This window comes from Armigeres subalbatus, chromosome 3, assembly GCF_024139115.2.
Source record: "Armigeres subalbatus isolate Guangzhou_Male chromosome 3, GZ_Asu_2, whole genome shotgun sequence".
Lineage (NCBI taxonomy): Eukaryota > Metazoa > Arthropoda > Insecta > Diptera > Culicidae > Armigeres > Armigeres subalbatus.
Genome location: NC_085141.1, coordinates 66260629 through 66282832, shown reverse-complemented (window position 1 = coordinate 66282832; position 22204 = coordinate 66260629). Strand labels below are relative to the sequence as shown.

The 22204-nt window shown below is 39.7% G+C and overlaps 1 protein-coding gene across 4 annotated transcripts in view; it reads right to left on the bottom strand.

Moving 5' to 3' along the window:
* Positions 1–22204, bottom strand: part of LOC134219229 (A disintegrin and metalloproteinase with thrombospondin motifs 1) — a 740918-nt gene that overhangs the window by 246207 nt on the left and 472507 nt on the right. For all 4 annotated transcript variants that reach the window (XM_062697927.1, XM_062697929.1, XM_062697930.1 and 1 more), the window contains exon 5: positions 18882–19025. In XM_062697927.1, coding sequence (XP_062553911.1) covers positions 18882–19025 — 144 coding nt within the window. The remainder of the gene's footprint in view (positions 1–18881; positions 19026–22204) is intronic.

Here is a 22204-nt window from a genome sequence, read left to right as displayed (position 1 = left end):
GGGACAAAATTTTCCTTGCTCCAAGTGATCTCACACACGTTAGTAGTTTTCCTTATAGGACATTTTCAACACAATTCCCCTCGCGGGATGAGTGGACATCTGGCTATTTGGAGAGAAGTATGTCGGACAGCATTGTTTGTTACACTGACGGCTCCCTCCTCGAAGGTAGAGCAGGTGCAGGCGTCTATTCGCGTGAGCTGAGATTGGAACAGTCACACTCACTGGGTACACACTGCACTGTCTTTCAGGCGGAAATATTTGCCATCATGTGTGGAGTGCAATCTGCACTGCAGCAACGCATTATGGGCAAAGTAATATACTTCTGTTCAGATAGCCAAGCAGCTATTAAAGCTCTCGCCTCGGCCAACTCAAGGTCGAAGTTAGTAATCGCATGTCGAACTCAAATTGAGGAACTGAATTCAGTTAATACTTTACACCTTATATGGGTACCTGGCCATTCTTCCATAGCTGGAAACGAATTGGCTGATGAGTTAGCTCGTAATGGAGCATCGCATGACTTTATTGGTCCTGAGCCAGCTATTCCAATATCCAAGTGTTGGGTGAAGCTTTTGATCAACTCTTGGGCTGTCACTCAGCACAAATGGCATTGGAGTAGTCTGGATTCATGTCATCAAACAAAATTGTACATCCGGGAGCCATCTCCGGTAGTAGCAAGCTATTTAGCTAATCTGTCTAAACAGAATTGCAGTGTCTTAGTCAAGGCCTTGACAGGTCACTGCCGACTGAACTATCACATGGCAAATATTCAACGCGTTGAATCATCTGTTTGTGATAGTTGTGAATCCGATTATGGAACTTCTTATCATCTAATATGTAACTGCCCAGTCTATGCACAATTGCGCTTCCAAATATTTGGTAAACACTTACTTAGTGAAATTGACTTCAGAAACCTGAACCTTCAGAGTATTTTGTTGTTCATAACCCGTTGTGGTAAGGAGCTATAAGCTCTTGTACGCTAATGCGTTGTATGCCCTCTTCAAGGGCCCTTTTCCAAACACTCCCTTTGTTCTCCCATCCACATTCCTTTCCTTTTGTTCACTTCCTTTTCCGTTAGGTGTGTGATGAAAAAGGCTGTGAAGGCGATGGCACAAATCTCCCAAATTGAGGTGAACGTGCCCCTGGAGCCGACGTTCTGATACCTGATATACTTTAGGGATTTTATTATTGAATAATATCAAAAACTTTTCAAATTCTGAACAATTAAAAATAACAAACAATGGTCAAAGTACCCTTTCTAAGGCCAGTTCTGGGCATTAGAAGGCTAATAAAAAATATATAAAAAAAATTTGAAACACAAATGCAAAAAGAGCAATAGGGTGGGATTATCAATTTGGTTGCAAGCGATTTTATGAATACAATTGGGAAAAATCTGCGGTAAGAATAACAAGAATCTCAACAAGAGAATGTCAAATCTAATCAATTCACAGTTCTTTTTGATCAAAATTGATTTAAGCTGAAACTGTCCAGAATCCAAATAAATTATACTTCGCGTTTTCAGAGGCACCAATCTCGATGAACAAGCAAAGAATAACTGTCATCTTTTTTATTTTAGCTTTGCTTCGTCGCAGCAATCATAGTATAAAAATATGATTACTGTTCGTTGCTTCGATATTGAAAGTAGTGCCCTTGAAAACACGAGCTGAAACTAGATTGGATTCCAAAAAGCTCGTCCTTCAACGACGCTAAAAGTAGCATCACACCTCGGGAATATTGTCCATTGATTTTGTTCCCATATGTTCCCAAAAAAAGCAGAGCTCATGCAATTTTGTCACAAAAAATCGGGCAGAATTGCTAATTTTTCATAAAGGAATCCCATCAATCCCGTCCACACACATAGGAGCGAAATTTGCAGTCAAGCTCCTGATGTGTAAACTAGGATTAAATTAGATGAGGACCTTAAATCTAGCTTTTAATCCGACCAAATTTTCCCTCGGTTTGAAACTGTCTTGAACTCGATTTTGTTCAGTTTATTTATAAATTATTTTTTCATGTCGTCGTTTTTTTTTACAGTGGATGAGTTCGAAAAATTCAGAATTATTCAGAAAGACTGATTCTTAATGATTCTTAGAAAAGAATTAAATTATTGAAAAATATGTGGTAAAGCAGATTAAAAAAAAAAATGATTTACCTACTTTGGAAGATTCAAAAAGAATAATCGAAAATGAACCTAATCTGAAAATTCATATTTTTGATGGGTGGGTTGAGAGATGAGCCAGCCAAGGGCTGCAAATCTCTCTTCTACTAAAAACACAAAAAAATCACTTTCTAGGTATTTGATTTTAGATTCCTGTCTAAAATATTGAATTTATTCAAATATTTTGGAGCTCTTTGGAAGAATCAATAGAAAAACGGGACGAAATTAGAAAACTCAGAAAAATAGATTCAACTTGCTGTAGTCATTATTTGCAGTTACGCCCATGATCAAAGAGCTAAATATGTGCAATACTTATCCAAAAGAGCAAAAACTCTAGAGGGGGCTAATTTAGTCCAACCTCCCGCCCCCTGCCCCTTCCTCTAGTAACGCGAATGGGCAAAGTTAAGCATATTCCATCATATTTAAGGGGTATTGCGTACTATTAACATAGTATAAGAATAAACTTTGCTATTAATTGGTGACAAATTAAAAACAATTTTAAAGACACAAAAAAGCACTCTCTATGTATTTGATTTTAGATTCCTGCCTAAAATATTAAATTTGTTTTAATTTTTTGCAGCACTTTGGAAGAAACAATGAAAAAACGGGACAAATTGAGGATTTTCTAGATTACGACGGGACAGCACAATAAGGTCTAAAATACGGGACTATCCCGTTAAATACGGTACGTATGGTCAGCTTATCCAATCTGCCAAATTCACGATTCAGGCATTTTGGATTTTAGTATGGGAAAGCCAGACGGTTTGTTTTCGTTTTGCACTGAAAATGATTTTTTCACCTCGTTTTTCACCCCGCCTTCTCTTCCACAAACTTGGCAGATTGGAGCAGCTAGTACTGTATTCATCTTGGTTTTTCTGTTATTCCGTTTGCGTCCACACAATAAACAGTCTACGTTGATTCTTGATATAATACCCTCCCCCCTCGTGGTTTATGGACAGCCCTCAACAACCTTCTTGAAAATTTGTTAGAATTTTCCATGCATCAGTGTATGAAAAAAAGTTACATTTATTTTTATTTTAGTTATTTTATTCCTAAAATATAAACTTTGTTCACATACCGTATGACTCACTTTTACTGTCCGGCCAAAAGGTTTAATTTAGAACCTGTCACTAATGATTTGTCTCATAATCATTTGATTTCTCCAACATAGAGAAGAGCAAAAAGTTCCTTCCAACATATCGGTTGACAAGCCGATTTCTAAAACCATCTCGCGCGTAAGTGTTTAATCCTTTAGCGATACTTCCAACCATTTCGTCGTCTATATCAGCTTGAAACCAAAATGAAGAAGTTCCTCGTGGACAGTGGTAAAATCTTGAAATTTTCTGGCATAATTTTTCATTTAACAAATGTTTACTCAACTAACTAATTTTTTATAAAAACGTCACGATAATTAAATTGTAAACAATCTAGTTACACTCAAACATAGTAGGGTACTCTAAAACATGGTATTCTTTAAATATCAATAATTTGATAAACATTTCTGAACCTATACGCAATTTGCAGCCTTTGCAACAGTTGCCTCAATGAAATTAAAAACAAAACACTGACTTTGAGAACTCATTCCGCGATTCAAAGTTCATCAAAAACTGCATAGCTGTTTAAAATGGATGATCTCAGTTATGCTCTATTGCCCTAAAAATTTGTAATCCTATCCTGACTCTTCTCCATCGTTACCCAATTCCTATAAGCAGACTTTGCAGATGTTTTTCCAACTATCCACTGACTGTGCCTATGTCGGCTGTGAGTCATCCATGTGGATCCAACAGTATCGCGAATCTTTCCTCGCTTATACATTTTCGCGCATCACTGCTATGGGTATCTTGGCGATGTGTACATTTTAATTTGACATGCGAAAAGTTAATCCCAGAAGCGGAAAGTATATGTATGTCCGAATAAGCTGCTAGACAGTGTGTCGTTCTGCTGCCAGCGCGGGTGCAAAACGACGTTGTCATCCCGGTGTCAAGCGGTGGCGTGAAAAATTGTTCGCTCGCAACCGCCGACAAGGATGATGATGGACTGCCGAAATCGTAGCTGGATGCAACAATAATTTTGGAGCACATTTTTCGTTTGTTGTTGTTGCTGCTGCTGCTGCTGCTGCTAGGGAAGGACACGGATGCAACTTGATCGGATTTTCGAGGCGGATTTTGCTCCACGGGAAGTCCAGGACCGCACACAGGGACGCACGAAAGGTCAGCGCTATGAAATCCGATCTTCCACGGATAGTGGGTTGACTAATGCTCTTTTTTTGTGATCAAGAACGATGCTGTTGAGCAACTCGAAGGCTTGTTCGCTAATAGCGCCCAAGTGGGTAAGTTTAGGGATCTTGAAAGAGCGTTTGTGTTTGGATAGAGACTTGAGAATTATATAAATACGTGATGAAACTCAAAGTAGGGTTCATACTCTGCCACAATTACACAAAAATAAACACAATATAGAGTTCGAAGAAGACTGAAATCTGTCTAATCTGTTGAATTAGATAAACTCACATTGTGTTGGGAATCTGATGCTGTAACTGGATAACCAGTCGACAATGACTCAGAAAAACGGTCTTTTATCGACAGTCGAAATAACTATTTTGACCGGACATCTTCACGACAAAACACCCAGATAGCAATAATTAATTTGTATTTCAAATTAAAATATTTATGTAAATATATTTGTAGTTTGTTGCGCAGTGGTCAGACGTGCGGTTTTCTGTTGAAAATATTCACGACTGAGCATAAAGAATAAAGTGATGGAGAACCAGAAGAAGGAGAGGTTTAATTAGATTAATTTCAAATAAAATTAAATTTGAATTCGATAATTACAAAATAATTACATTGAAAATTGCTACCGGTTTCAATTATTTAACCAAATTATCGGACGGACCTATCAGATCAATAATTGGACATGGAAAGAAACTACGCAAAGAGTAGCAAATGAAAGTGAGATTCAACTTCTTCTTTTGGCAACCAACCGACTGCTAATGATGACCGATGATGATGGGCATCATAAATAATGGAGATAAAACCGGCCTCTCGACTTGTTGTTCGTGGGTAGTTCCAGACGGCATTGAACGAAAGTGAATCTGATGGAAGTTAGTATAATCGGATCTGTGAAATTATGTAACTTGATACCCAATACTTTGCCGCTAGGAAATCCAAATTTGTGGGATCTAATTTTAGAATGGTTTGATTGTTTTCAAACTGTTCGCTTTCTTTTCACGGTCATGGTCACTATAACCGTCGCGCCTCGTCAGTCGTTGAACTCGGTCCGCCACATTGCGGATTGGTGATGGCAGCGGATCAACTCGTCGTCGTGGGCATTGGCGATGCTGCCGCGTTGCGTGGAATTTCGATGAGCTGCGTTCGCGGTAGCTTATTCAGATTTAAGTTTGGATCCTAGTCAGGCATGAGTATCGACCACGACCGACGATGATTGTAATTAATGCTTTAATGATGAGATTAATTGCACGTTGGAACCAACTACGTTATGATTTCATGAAACGATAGGCTTCGCGGTTTCATTGGACCATTGGATTGAATTGGATGCATCATTGGATGGGCCGTGAATTACAAAGTAGGAATGCACTAGAAACGGGTCTGGGTCATTTGGCATAAAGTCATTTGGCATAACGCCATTTGGCATAAGGTCATTTGGCATAAAGGCCATTTGGCATAATGGTCATTTGGTATAACGGACATTTGGCATAATTTAGAACTGCGAGAAAAGAGTGGGTCATTTGGCATAATTTTGAACTATGAAAGCGAAAGGGATATTTCATGTAATGTTTAGCGTAGATAAAGTAGGTCGAGGCTGTTTTCTGATAAATTAAGACTGATGGTAGACATTTTCCGGAAGAATGAAATAACAAAACGAAATAACAAAAACTCAAGCAATTTACTTGTCGTAGACGAGTTACTTAAACCAACCACGTCACATATGAGTTACTTCAACCAAATCAATCTCAAATGTGCTACTCGGGGAAGAGATCACATCTACCATTGATTTATTCCCGGCAAGCGCCTATTTATAAAGAAGGAGTAACATCCACCATTTGTTATAATCCGGGCAGGGCCTACTTTTAAAGAAGGGATCACATCTACCATTGCCACAATAGGAGATCGTCAGTTGCATTCTAGCAAAAAATCCGCTTGAGGCCCTTTCAAAACATTTTAACAGCAGCCACTACACCTGATGGTATAATTGCAATATTTCCATTATCAGGCGACAGGTGATGTTGCTGCGTGTTTATATCAATGTAATGTTGCATATACACTAGTGACATCTGCTGTTAGATATCGTAATCTTTCAATGTTCCTTCCACACACACGAGGTGGAGAACAGTCTTGAAGAAATTGATTAGTATGGAAAAAACTCAGCTCAGATTAGTATGGAAAAAACTTTTTTCAACTTTTTTGATGGGCCGCCCTCTTATTCGGTTCTATTTGATGCCCTGATGCTCTGGACAAAATTTCAGCCAAATCGGTCAACGTTTGGGCGGTGCTAAACTCGTTGGAAGTTTATATGGAAAAATGTATGCAGAAACATCCAAAAACAGTGAATTACAGTTGGACGGCACAACTTACGATGAAGAACTTTGATACTCATTCAGATCTTGAAGAATTTAATACAGAATGTTATGCAGAAAACCGCGAGAAGATTAGAGTTTGCCCGGCTAAGTTATTAGCATTTCTCTGAAGTGGGGTTTGAGCAAATTTCGTTTCTTTTACCTTTGAAAAGAAATAAATTCACCCCTACAACACTCCAGTAAAATGCTAATATCTTTGCCTAATAAGTTCTAATCTTCTCGCGGTTTTCAGCATAACATTCTGTATTTATTTCTACAAGAGCTGAATGAGTATCATGATTCTTGATCGTAAAGTGTGCCGTCCAACTGCAAATCACTGTTTTTGGATGTTTCTGCATACATTTTTCCATATAAACTTCCAACGAGTTTAGCACCGCCCAAACTTAGACCGATTTGGCTAAAATTTTGTCCAAAGCATCAGGGCATCAAATAGAACCGGATAAGAGGGCGGCCCATCAAAAAATTTGAAAAAGTGTTTTTTGAGCCACCCTAATGGAGGTACAATGAAATGTCTTTTATTGTTTAGAACTGTAAAACAAGTCGTGGGTACAAAAAATCTAAAAATTATTTGTTGCTTTTTGACCTAGCTTTCATATTGATGCGATGCGTAGTTGATGAGAACGAATGATTTGTCCATACAAGAAAATTCATTTTACTTCAAATGTTGTGGCGCCATCTCGTTCAAACAGCACCTTTGTCTTTGCCTTATTCGGGCCACATACCTACTTTCAAAGAAGGGATTACATCTACCATTGCTTCAATCCGGGCAAACGCCTACTTTTAAAGAACGAATCAAACCCTCCATTGCCATAATCCGTACAAGCACCTATTTTTTAAGAAAGGATCACATCCGCCATTGCCCCAATCCGGGCATGCGCCTTCCTTTAAAGAAGGAATCACATCCACCATTTTCATAATCCTGGCAAGCGCCAACTTTTAAAGAAGGGATCACATCCTCCATTGCCATAATCCATGCAAGCGTTTACTTCTAAAGAAGGGATCTCATCTACCATGGCCATAAACCGAGCATGTGCCTACTTTTGAAGAAGGGATCACATCCACCATTGTCTCAATCCGGTCAAGCGCCTTCTTTTAAAGAAGGAATCAAATCCACCATTGTCATAATCCAGGCGCCTACTTTTAAAGAAGGGATCACATCCTCCATTGCCACAATCCATGCAAGCCCCTTCTTTTAAAGAAGGGATCGCAACTACCATGACCTTAATCCGGGCAAGCACCAACTTTTAAAGAAGAGACCATATCCTCCATTGCCATAATCCGCCCACACGCCTACTTCAAAAGAAGGGATTACATCCACCATTGCTCTAATCCGAGCATGCGCCTACTTTTGCATTGCATTGCAAATGCATTCTTTCCACGAGAGGATAATGTCTTTTTAATATTGTATTAGGTGTTATATTTACTATTCCGGTGTGTTTCCCGCAGCACTTAGTCACCATTCAGCGAACGCAAAGAAAAATTATGCCAAATGTCTGTTATGCCAAGAGACTCTTACTTTTGACGCTGGTCACAATTATGCCAAATGTCCGTTATGCCAAATGACCGTTATGCCAAATGGCCTTTATGCCAAATGACCTTATGCCAAATGGCGTTATGCCAAATGACTTTATGCCAAATGGCCTGCTCCCCACTAGAAACATAGTTTTGGTGGAAAATATTGATATTCACCCATATTCAGGTTTACGTACGAACGCGCTTTTGATCAAAAGTTGAAGCGCATTCTCGTTTACGCAAGCAAAATCAAGTGCAGAAACGGTTCGAACGAATCGCATTCGTACGAAAATATCGTTCGTTCACAAGAATAAGGGTGATTGTGACCGTGAGGCTTTAATACAGTAACAATATTTTTCACTTAAACTATGTTTTCAGTACAATCCTACTTTGTACCTAATTAATGATTTATGACCTACATGAGCACTACTCAGATTGAAGTATACATAAAAGGGTGATAACCGACTTATGTAAATCTTGCACTGAGAATCATAATGACGTAACTGCAAGAGAGAATTATCTTCATCGACCGTCTCTTCGATTTGTTACAGCAAATGGAATCTATTAAAAAAAATCGTGCTATACGGCCGTTCTACGTATGCTTGTACCAAAGCCAAAAGAAGACAATTAAAAATATGGCATGTAATTGAACCATAATTTTCATTGCTGACGTCCTGCTGTATATTACATCACAGGATCACTCAGAAACTCAATTTTATTGAAATCATTCTAATTCTTCACTATCAAATAGAAATTTGCTACAAGATCATGAAAATAGTTTGACGGTTTGACAGTTTCGCTCCGAAATAGAAGATCCTTTGACTTTTGATTCATATGATTGGTTTAGTTTTGTTTGTTTGAACTTTCCGGGACTCGTACTGTTGGAAAAAATATAACACATTGAGTAAAAGTGACATGTCTTTTGGGACAGACATTCAATAGAAGATCTGATTAATTGATTATTTTGAGCACCCCGTTTGCGTATCGTACGGTGTTAAAAATCGATGAAAAAAAAATTTCATCATCTGAAAAAAGTCCCAAAAATGTTCTAAGAGAAAAAAACGATTTTTTTTTTCATTTTTTTTTTAAATAGCATCAGATCTTGACGTTTCATGCATTTTTAAGTCATTTGGCATTGAACACAAAAATTAGATTTTCGACTTTTCCTTTGGCCTTGGGAAAATTTTCATGTGTAAAAATTTCAAAATTTTGATGAATTTTAGTCACTTCTAAATCATGTCCGATCGAGCTCATATTTTGCATGGGGTCATATTTCGGGGTAATGAAACTTGTGAGCAATGTCGTTTTTTGAAATTTGAAAATGTCATTTTCATTAGCATCCTATTGCTCATCTATACCGCAGGTGGCTACCAGATGGCCTTCCAAAAGCTCTGAAACATTCGTAAAAATGGTCAATCTTCAAAATTCGTCGTAGAGCAGCGCGGTTTCTTTCTAAATAATTTCTGGCAGTGACCTGGAAGTTTATTTCGAAAATCCGGAACGTCCGTAAAAATGGTCGATTTGTAAAGTTGGTCCTAGAACAGCGCGTTTTTTCTTTTGAATCATTCCTGGGAGTCGTCTTGAAGATAATTAATGATTCTAACTCAGCTATGACCTCAGGTAGCCATCCGACGGCTTTAAGAAAAATCCGAAACGTCCGTAAAATGATCAATTTGTAAAATTCGCTCTAGATTTTTTTTCTTAATTAACTCTGACAGTGATCTGGGAGTTAATTCATAACCTGTAACAGCCTCTCGGAAAATTCGGAACGGAAAACTAGAAACATCGAATTGTAACGTTTGTCCTAGAGTACTACGATTTTGGTCTAATCCATATCTGACGAAGTCGACGGAACGATTAGTTCGAGGAAGAGTGCAGACAGATTCTGAAGGAGAACAACGCAGCGTGGGCGGTCGCGCTGCAGTAAGGTACCCGGGAGAACGTGGAACATAATAGACGGAAGCGGAGACAGCAGACCCGCCTTTTTCAGGAGAAGGAACGCCGCCTGGAAGAAGCGGAGTGCGAGGAGGTGGAACAGCTGTGCCGTTCTCAAGAAACACACAAGTTCTATCAGAAGCTCAATGCATCCCGCAAAGGCTTCGTGCCGCGAGCCAAAGTGTGCAGGGATAAGGATGGGAGCATCTTGACGTGTGGTGATCGAAAGGTGGAAGCAGCACTACGAGGAACATTCAAATGGCGCTGAGAGTACAGGCAGTGAAAGTCAAGGCAGTGGAGGAGATGAATACGTCAGTTTAGTTCCCACCTTGAGGGAAGTTAACCCTTATGCGGCCAACAAAAAAAAACACACGTGGATGGCCGACAGGGTACCCGTGTTTCCATAAATTGATATTCTCATAACTTCAACAATTTTCAACCGATTTGGATAATTTTGACAGTTTTGGAAACAAAAACTCATATACTTTTTGCCCATTGACAAGGTTTACGGCTTATGCCCATGGTTATACAAGAAATCTTTGAAGTAATGCTTAAGAGTCTACACGCGTAACCAAAGGCCATTCAACCAGTTTCAAATATGCTACAAGCTCTTTGCGCTTCTTAGAATTGAAGTTGTTCACAGTATATCCTTCGGGTAATGCAAAAATCCCTAAAATGAGGTCTTAGTCATCCGAGAAATCTCCGGAGTAAAGCCTAAAGATCTACTCGCGTAACCAAAGGCCTATTATGCAAATTCAAATACGGTACATGATCTTTGTGGTATTTAGCATAGAATGCGTTCACAGTATATGTTCCGAGTCATCCAGGAAATCTCTGGAATAAGGCCTTAAGGTCTACACTCGTAACCATGGGTCTATGAAATTTGGCTTAAAAGTAGTACATGCTCTTTGCGCATCTTGAAATCAAATGTGATCACTGCATATGTTCTGCGCTATCGAAGAAATTTCTCGGATAAGTCCTCTGGCGCCTTCATTGCATATGTTCATGGTCATCCAAGAAAACGCTGGAAAAGGCCTTCAGGTCTACACGCCTAACCAGAGATCTTTAGATTGTTTCAAAACTGGTACATGCCCTTTGTGGTACATAGAATGGAACGTCTTTATTGCATATGTTCATGGTCATCCAAGAAAACCCTGGAAAAGGCCTTAAGATCTACACGCGTAACCAAAGATCTTTCAGATTTTTTCAAAAGTGTTACATGCCCTTTGTGGTACATAGAATAGATTACGTCCATTGCATAGGTCCATGGTCATTCAAGAAAGCCCTGGAATAGGCCTTTAAATCTGCATGGGTACCCAGAGATCTTTTGGCTTGTTTCAAAAGTGGTACATGCCCTTTGTGGTACATAGAATAGACTACGTCCATTGCATATGTTTATGGTCTTCCAAGAAAATGCTAGAATGGGCCTCAGGATCTTCACATGTAACCAGATACCTTTCGGATTGTTTCAAAAGTGGCATATGCCCTTTGTGGTACATAGAATATACCGCTTTCATTGCTCAAGAACTTCACGCGTAGCCAGAGTTCTTTCGGCTTATTTGATAACTATGCCCTTTATGGTACGTAGAATAGAATGCACCCATTTCAAATATTCATGGTCATCCGAGAAAACCCTGAAGTAAGGAATTAGGATCGACACCAGAGATATATCAGCCTGTTTTAAATTTGGTACATGCCTTTGGGGTCCATGAATAAAATGCGTTCATGCATATGCTAATGGCCATCCTAGAAACTTATGGAATAAGACTTCTAGGCTTACACGAATATCGCTCGCGTTTTCGGGGGCACACCACTCGATACGGAAGCAACGCACAATTGTTCATTTTTATTATTTCACGCATGTTGTGCGCCGCCTCCGTATCGATTTATTCGAAGACCTTGACTGTGTGGAGTTCGTAGACTATCTGGAACTCACGACAACAACAAGAACTACTTGGAATACAAACATATACCAAGAAGGGGTCATGTAACTTGTTTATTCTCCGATAACTGCCTCCATCACGGAGATTGATCCGAAGACCTTGACTGTATGAAGTTCGTAGACTACCTGAAACTCACAACAACAACAAGAACTACTTGGAATGCAAACATATATCAAGAAGGGGTCACAAAACTTGTATATTCTTCAAACACTGCCTCCGTTATCGATGTCGATCCCCAGACCTTGACTCTATGGAGTTCGTAGACTTCCTGGAGTCCACGACAACAACAAGAACTACTTGGAATACACACATATACCAAGAAGGGGCACGTAACTTGTTTATTCTACGATAAACGCCTCCATTACGGAGGTTGTTTCGAAGACCTTGACTGTAAGGAGTTCGTAGACTACCTGGAACTCACGACAACAACAAGAACTACATGAAAAAAAAACATATGCCAAGAAGGGGTCACTTGTTTATTCTTCAACAACTGCCTCCATTACGGAGGTTGATTCACCGACCTTGAATCTATGGAGTTCGTAGACTACCTGGAGCCCACGACAACAACAAGAACTACTTGGAATACAAACATATGCCAAGGAGGGGTCACAAAACTTGTTTATTCTTCGATAACTGCCTCCATTACGAAGATGGATTCGAAGACCTTAACTGTGTGGAGTTCGTAGACTACCTGGAACTCACGACAACAACAAGAACTACATGAAAAAAACATATGCCAAGAAGGGGTCGCAAAACTTGTTTATTCTTCAATAACTGCCTTCATTACGGAGGTTGATCCGCCGACCTTGAATCTATGGAGTTCGTAGACTACCTGGAGCCCACGGCAACAACAAGAACTACTTGGAATACAAACATATGCCAAGAAGGGGTCACAAAACTTGTTTATTCTCCGATAACTGCCTCCATCACGGAGATTGATCCGAAGACCTTGACTGTATGGAGTTCGTAGACTACCTGGAACTCACGACAACAACAAGAACTACTTGGAATACGCTTATATACCAAGAAGGGGTCACGCAACTTGTTTATTCTTCGATAACTACTTCCATTACGGAGATAGATCCGAAGATCTTGACTGTATGGAGTTCGTAGACTACCTGTAACTCACGACAACAACAAGAACTACATACAAAAAAATTACAAACATATACCAAGAAGGGGTCACACAACTTGTTTATTCTTCAATAACTGCCTCCATTACGGAGGTTGATCCACCGACCTTGAATCTACGGAGTTCGTAGACTACCTGGAGCCAACGACAACAACACGACTTCTTCTTCTTATTGGCATTACATCCCCACACTGGAACAGAGCCGCCTCGCAGCTTAGTGTTCATTAAGCACTTCCACAGTTATTAACTGCGAGGTTTCTAAGCCAGGTTACCATTTTTGCATTCGTATATCATGAGGCTAACACGATGATACTTTTATGCCCAGGGAAGTCGAGACAATTTCCAATCCGAAAAATGCCTTGACCGGCACCGGGAATCGAACCCAGCCACCCTCAGCATGGTCTTGCTTTGTAGCTGTGCGTCTTACCGCACGGCTAAGGAGGGCCCCAACAACAAGAACTACTTGGAATACAAACATACATCAAGAAGGGGTCACAAAACTTGTTTATTCTTCAAACACTGCCTCCGTTATCGAGGTCGATCCCCAGACCTTGACTCTATAGAGTTCGTAGACTACCTGGAATCAATGACAGCAACAAGAACTACTTGGAATGCAAACATGTTTTAAGAAAAGGTCATTGGATGACCCGGAACATATACTGTGAAAGCATTATATGCTAAGCACGTTTTGGTTACGTTAGCAGACCATAAGATCTTATTCCAGGGATTTTTTGGATGACTGAGGCCTTACTCCAGGGGTTTTTGTAGATCCAGAATATATATTGTGAACACCGACTATTCTAAGAAGCGCAATGAGCATGTTATATATTTGAAACTGGTTGACAGAGCCTAAAATATTCATCTTCATGAAGCAACTTCGGTCCGAATTTTGACAAACATCGCAGGAATATTCAAAACATAGAATGACATAGTCAGACGACTACTCCACGAACTCATTCATTCGACTGTCACTGAATGTGTTTACTATGTGCAGAAAAAATCATAATTATCATTGTTTATGTTGATGTTTACCGCTGAAAGTGCCTCACGGATGAAAATCGGATTAAGTCCTGTGTAATAAATCACTTTACTCATTTGAAACGTGTTCAGATTTCAGATAATTTATCAATTTGTAAAATGTGCATAAATATTCAATGACTAATATTCAACTGAATATTGACTGTCCAGAGCCGACTATGAATGTGACAAATGAAGAAAAATGGACTTCACTAAAAATTTTCGATTATTTTACACTCTGCTGGTTGATAGTCCTTCGGTTACGTGTGTAGGCTCTTAAGCCTTACTTCAAAGATTTCTTGTATAACCATGGACAAAAGCTGTAAACCTTGACAATGGGCAAAAAGTATATGAGTTTCTGTTTCCAAAACTGTCAGAATTATCTAAATCGGTTCAAAATTGTTAAAGTTATGAAAATATCAATTTATGGGAGCACGGGTACCCTGTCGGCCATCCACGTGGTAAAAAAAATCAGATGCCCCTCCCCACGTCCCTCCTCACTGTATCAACATGATTTTCTAACAGATGCTACATTTTATGGAGTTCTTAGATGTCACCGAGTTTCAGCTTTCAGCTATAAAAATTCATTGAAATATCACCACTTGAAGTTGAAAAAGGAACACGGGTACCCCGTCGGTTGCATAAGGGTTAAGAATGCCATCCAACAGCTAAATGCCAATAAAACAGCTGGCATCAGAGGATGGTATCAGAGCTGAGCTCATTAAGATGGGCCCGGAAAAGCTGGCCACTTGCCTGTACAAACTGATAATCAGAATCTGCGAAACTGAACAGCTACCGCCATCGGGGTGAGAATGGGTCATCGCTTTCACCGGCAGTCTGGAGGTCGAAGAGCAAAATCGTTCAAAAAGATCTCTAATATTTTAGTCTTTTTGCCCTCAGATGCATTCAATTCAATCTACACGCATTCTAAGTGGTTGAAACAGTGACCCATTCCCACCCCCATTAAACCCATTGTCACCCCCGACGACGGTACCGGAGGAGTGGAAGGAAGGGGTTATGTGCCCCATCTACAAGGAAGACAACCTGCAATCCCCCAAAATTTATGGATGTATTCCAACAGCACATAACTAATCTTAAAATTCTTACGAGAAAAAAATCACTGGGCGCCATGAATTCGCTAGTGGTTGCACAATTGTAAAACATCCTTTTAACTTTTAACTAGTTTTAATTTGGTTAGACAAATCAGACTTAAGAGCTGCAATGCAAAGCGTTCCCCTGGAGTGCTGCTGGCAACCTGACCGTCGATGATTCGCCGCTTCACCATCGATGATCGCTTCTGATGCCGCTGCCACCTCTCAGATGGAGCTGCTACTGGACGCCCTCGACCGACCTCCGTGTGCAGTCTCGATCGAAAATGACGCGGGTATTTTTATGCACAGAGAAAAAGTAGCGGTGTGCCAAAAGGACCGTAGCTTACATCAATCTGAGGACCGAACTGGAGATGCACGAACGAAATTAGTTGGTTCTGATTTTTTTCTGGGTTTGGAAAGAGTTGAAATTTTCAATAGTTTAAAGTTGATAATAAAAAGTTTCAATGGATTTAACAAGATGATTGGTATTAAAATACATCGATAAATAAAGGCGCTATTAGCGTTTGAATATCTTGCCTGATGCAAAGAAAAATAAGAAGTCAGAAATAAGTGGGAAATACTGTAAAAAAGTGAGAAGCAATAAGTGAGAAAAATAAGTAGCTTGTGTAAAGTGGGAAGTGAGACGCTTTTCCTACTTAATTATGAAGTTTGAAGTACCATCAAATTGGATAACTTGCTATAGTGAGGTTCCGCAAAACATCACAACAGATGCGATTGGAATGATTGTTCTTTTTTTAAATCTGAAATCAACATTGTAAAACTTTAGCTACGTAATAATCGAAACTCGATCGTAATGTTACGTAAGTTCTGCGTCCTATTCAAAGCCGCACCAATTAATTTTCATTCCTACCGCACACAACAGCACTAAACACCAAGCTCTTGCACAAATTCTGTGTCCGATATCGATCCATGACGACTCTTTTGGTTTAACTTTTTTAAGATGTTTCAACAACTGCAAAACCAAGTTGGTAATATTGGAATATATGTTGGTTACATATTTGTCCCATGTTTGCTGGGATTGCCATGAACATGGGACAGTTATGCGTATAACGGCAGTATAGGACTGTGTGTGCCCGATCTAACCCCCACTGTCTGGCAGTGATGTTATAGAAGAAAGCTGTTAGATTTAATCCGTGAGTAGGAAAGTGCTAGCTCTATTACAGCTCTAGTGACCCGTTTCAGACTGCCTAATAGTTAATGACCAGTCCGATGTCACTTTTGCACACAATAAGCCCCGCCTGTTTATGCTACCATAAATAAACTTCCGGATTCTCTAATCCAGCGCGTATTTAGTTAAGAAGTTATATAATTAGAACACTTTTCGTTTGTTAATATGAAAAATAAGTAGAACCATTATGAAACCATCTCACCAAATAAGTCCACTTGCGTTGAAACTGTGCACGCTCGATCCGTGTTGCGCCTGCGAATCTTGAATTCAAATGCGACGCATTATGACGAACATGCACCAATCATCAGCCGAAGTGGATGGATGGTCCTCGGCAATAATTTGATTTTTCACTTAAACAGCATACCACGACTATTGAAAAACATAAAGTGTATACAAATTCGCGGACGGATTTGGAAAACGGACGGAAACGGAAAACAATCGAGCAGCGAAAAAAATTAACACCCGTCGCGCGCGGCACACTACGATCCTTTTTCACGTATACCATATGGTATATTACTATAGTATAGTAATTATTAATTATTACTATAGTAACGGCAGTATAGGACTGCTCCAAAACCGAACTTTTGAAAAAAGCTTTGCTTGAAACAAGTTGCGTCAGTCGCACAATCCAGTCCCATTGTTATTTCAAATTGACCCAATCTGTCATTGCGTTCCAGAGTTATTGAGAAAACATTTTTTTCCTTTGCCAAGGGCCCCCTTCCCCCTGGAAAACTAATTTCAAAATCGAAAAAAAAAATGTCTTCAGAAATTGCTGCAATACGCTCAAATGACCACAAATAGATAAAAATTAATGAAAACGAATCTATCCCCCTCAAGTGCAATTTTGACCTCTCTTATGAATTTTTTTTTCATTTTTAAAATGCGTCAGAAAAGCACAACCAATGCTAGGGGGATTAATCAGGGTATTTATACTTTATAATTGTGTTTCTTTTTTATTTTAAATTAAGTTCTACACCTTGAGAATTATTGCATATAATATTAATGTAATTGGTTTGAATTAGTTAAACAAGGCTCTCTTTGTGGTAATATTGAACGCGATTATTATTAAATTGATTAGGCTGGGATTTGAATGCTAAAAATATCAAACTAAGTTATTTCCGGCATGTGCCGGATTGTCATTTAAGAAATACTTAAACAACGTTCCAAAAGGCACGCCATGGTGCGCCAATCCACATTAGAGAAAAAATCGACATTTGCATTGTTTTTGTTCGCTTCCTTATTGCAACTCTCCCTATCTGGCAAAGCGGATTATTCACCAAACCGAATCCAGCAACCACGAGGTGGTGAAAAAATGGCAATAAATCCAAAATTAGCGCAGCTCTAGAACAGTGTCTTGGGCATTAACGCATCCCATCCTCCAATGTCATTAAAGCAGTGCACGCTGAAAATCATCCATACTAAATTTCATTGAACGAAGTTCAGTTTCTTCAAAGTTAGCCTTAACAACATTATTCAAGCTTGAGAAATCGAATGGGCTATAATTCATATACTAATTGTCACACCAAGTTTAGAAACAGGCTCATCCCTGTGGTCTTCATAAAGATTTGGTTGATTGTGTTGGATCAGTTTATACAAACATACTACTTTTATAGTAATTTTGCTACATTTTTGCATCAACTTATGATTTTGTGATTTTTACACACCTATTTACAATAAGATTTTAGGCAGGATAGTACAATAATCTAATCATTTTTTGTTGAATATTTGAATCAACTTAAGCAAGCGTGTGGGATTGGTTAGGCAGTCGTTTGCTGTTTCCATCAGATGAAAGATTTATGGCTTACTCCGTAGGTATTTTTGATCATTAAGGCCATTATTTTGGATGGTTGCATAGCGACTCACACATGAGTCAGATCGAGCTGGGAATTCTCCAGATTGAATTTACTGGCTCTTGTTTCAGCACATGTTTTTCTTCTCCAAATTCTGGCATGGATGTGCATCAGTTTATATAAGCTTTGTTAGCAGTCTCGTGCTGTCAACACATTGTCTAGTTTGTAAGTGGGCCGACGAATTGGTTTGGAGTTTTGTTTTTCTTTTCCATTAGACAAAGAAGTTTATAATTCGCTAGTTATGTATGCCCAAGAAAAGTAACAACAATAAGTAATAAGTATTCTTTTTCATAGTCACGTTTATACCATTGCCAATGACAACACTAACAGTTTGGATCCAAGTTAATTGGAATATTTACGTTTGTCGCTGAAAGTTATTTGAAGTTGAGTGTTCGAAAAAAAATTCAGTCGGAAATCCTTTTTCATGGTAATTGTTGATAATTGGTATTCTTAATAGGCAACTTACCATCCCTTCGCAGAGCGAAACGGTGACGGCCGATTTCTCGTCGCCAACTACCTGCCCTTTGTAGTAGCACCGCTGTAGGGCTTCGTTTTCCAGATGGTCTTTGGGCCGCTGCAGGGTTTCATTAGATGAGATGATGTGCGTCACCTAGAATGGTACCAGAGAGGAAAAGTTTCATGATTTTTATATTCAACACAAACATGCTCTTGAGTGAACACTCTACCATGGACGGATCAGGTGTTTTCTATGTGTCAGATACTGAAAAAATGTAGCGGATGTGAAGTCCAATCAGTTCGTAGACTTCAAAGTTACATACGACGTAATCTATCGAGGTCAGCTATGCATGAATATGGATTTCCGGACAAACTAACTTGATTAGTGAAGGATGCGATGGATCGGATGGTGTGCGTAGTTTGAGTTCCAGGGGCGCACGTGGGGATTACGCTAAGGTGATTGATTTTTGGGCGTGCTGTTCAACATCGAATGTTGTGATTTTAACAACGTCCATTTATCTACTTTAGCTTCACCGACGTTACGGCTCGTAACTTTAAGAAGATGAAGAAAGCTCACATTTGACTGTTCTACAGTTGAAACATAAGTGCTATACGCCGTAGCCCAAATAAAGTATTTGGCAAAATATGCTTCAACCAACAAGCTACAGTTGACAATCGGTAGCACAGCGGTAGACTTCACTCGATTTTAATATCATAATGGTAGTCGAACGTAAGAACATTCTTGTCAACCAGAAGTCCAGAACTGGTCGACAAATGGACAAATGGAGTTCCCATTTGTCGTACCCACGACCCGGAACGTGGATGCTAACAACTGAAGTGACATAAGGTTGTTGCTTGATTATGTTTTGGGATCGTCTATGGATTTTCAAGAAATGCAATGAAAGTTTCTTCCGAATTTTCATCGGGACTTCTTCTGAAATTCTTTTGAGCTTCCATTTGTCGTAAATTATGGCAAACTGTCCGCACAATTTATGGAAGATTGAAATAAAATGTTGGTATTTCGGGTTGGCTGTATAGTAGACTGGCCCAGGAAAGAAAAAGTTGTCTAATTCCACGGGGCACCCCCCAGGATTATGTCTTTGGGTGAGAAAATCAATCTCTGAAAATTTCAGCTCAACCGCTTGTTGCATAAGCTGGCGCATTTGATTTGAAGTTTGTATGGGGATTTCAGCCAAAATGTATAAGAAAATACACCTCCGTCACTCATTCGATCTGGAAATTGGTTCTGATTGCTCGATTGACCTCAGAATTGCAAAAACGGCAGTTGGTATGCTACAGAACAGTTTCACAGAACATTGTATGATGATTAAATGAACTTTTATATAGGTTTCGGGTGATGCGATTCGATCAAAAAACCCAAAAATACACAAATCAGCTCCTAATAAATCAGCCGAAAATTATATAAAAGTTCATTTAATCATCATGCAATGTTCTGTGAAATTGTTCTGTAGCGTTCGGAGGATGGCTTTCTCAGTCTGAAGTATCAAAACGATGGTTTAGTTACTTGCCCGACGTTTCGGCCGATGGGTTGTGGCCTTTTTCAAGGGTCGTATAGTCTATCGTCTATCGTAAATTATTGTTATAGACTATACGACCCTTGAAAAAGGCCACAACCCATCGGCCGAAACGTCGGGCAAGTAACTAAACCATCGTTTTGATACTTCAGACTGAGAAAGCCATCCTCCGAACAGTACATCCCATCCAGTCGAAAAACACCCTTTCAATTGTTCTGTAGTACACCAACTGCCGTTTTTGCAATTCTGAGGTCAATCGAGCAAACAAAACCAATTTCCAGATCGAATGAGTGACGGAGGTCTATTTTCCTGTACATTTTGGCTGAAATCCCCATACAAACTTCAAATCAAATGCGCCAGCTTATGCAACAAGTGATTGAGCTGAAATTTTCAGAGATTGATTTTCTCACCCAAAGACACAATCCTGGGGGGTGCCCCGTGGAATTCGACAACATTTTTTCGCCCCATAGTAATCTGGGCCAGTCTACTGTATAGACATAGTATTTCATAGCAAACTTAGTTTAAAACATAATCTAACAGTAAATGGAGAATCCAAATTTAAAATTAATTGAACAAAATACGAGATTAGCAGATGAGTTAAAACATTAAAAGAAAACACTGATAAAATTTTGTTCGTCGTATATGAAGTGCGGTACCTTATATTTGAGGCCCCGACAAATGAAGCGCATAACTGTACTGCACTGTGTTGCGAACCTCACAGGTTTCGCAGAAAGGCCGGAAGGTTTCGCTATCAAAATTGTGGAAGAGACTCGTCCGACCAGTTAGAAGCCTGGATACTACTTGCTACTCGCTGAGCTTCTCATCTCGATTAAAGGGGCAGAAGTCCCTTAAACTTTTCTCAGTTGCGTAGTGATCGACTCTGGTAATTCGATTTCCCAATCAAGTCTTACACATTTCTTAATCCAGTAAATTTTGACATCAGCTGAGGACACGAAATTCCAATGAGGTTGGACTCGGCACATTTGGAGGGATACTTTGGAGCCAGGGGTGTTTCGGGGTTTTAAGGCCACAATCGTATTGGCTGAGGTTGTCGAAAAAGGAAGTGGTGGCGATGGCCACAACATCAGCGGAAAAAGATACTGCAAAGAGGGGGCAAGTTCTCAGAGACGATTAAACCATTTCCTTCCACACCTAATCTATTCCGATACCACGAAGAGATACCGATTCGTCAGTGTATCATTGCTCAAACCTGGCGAAGTTGGTGTTTAAATTCCGCTTCCGATCTAAGTAGAACTACGGTGGTTCTCCAGTAGACACGTGGACGCGTGCCAATGGAAGTAGACCGTGCGCAGAGAGAAGCGTAAGCGGCGGCTTTTTAGAAAATTGCCGCCAGCACACGGTGGTGAAATTGAAGACCCCTGCTTCAGCGTAGGCAGCCTCGGTGGATGCCTAGATAGGATCCCGGAGGCGACACGTAGGTATTGATTATCGTGTGCTGGACAGGTCAGATGGACTCCATACTGCAGTCTGCTGTCGATAACCGCCTAACCTAGGGTTAGGGCAAATATACTATATTAACAATATGATTCACTCTCACGAAATTTTGGCGACACCGCATGTGGCGCCATCCGTGCCCAAAAGGATCGATACACGCTGAAACGAAACTACCAAAAATATGAGGATCGGTAAACACACACACTTCAAAATGTCATCACAACAAAAAATAGGGATGTCTTATGTTTTTTGTGCACATAATCGATTAAAGTTAATCGAATACCAACGGAAAATCAAATGTCAAAATCAAAATTTGGTAGACATTTTTTTACTAATATGTATA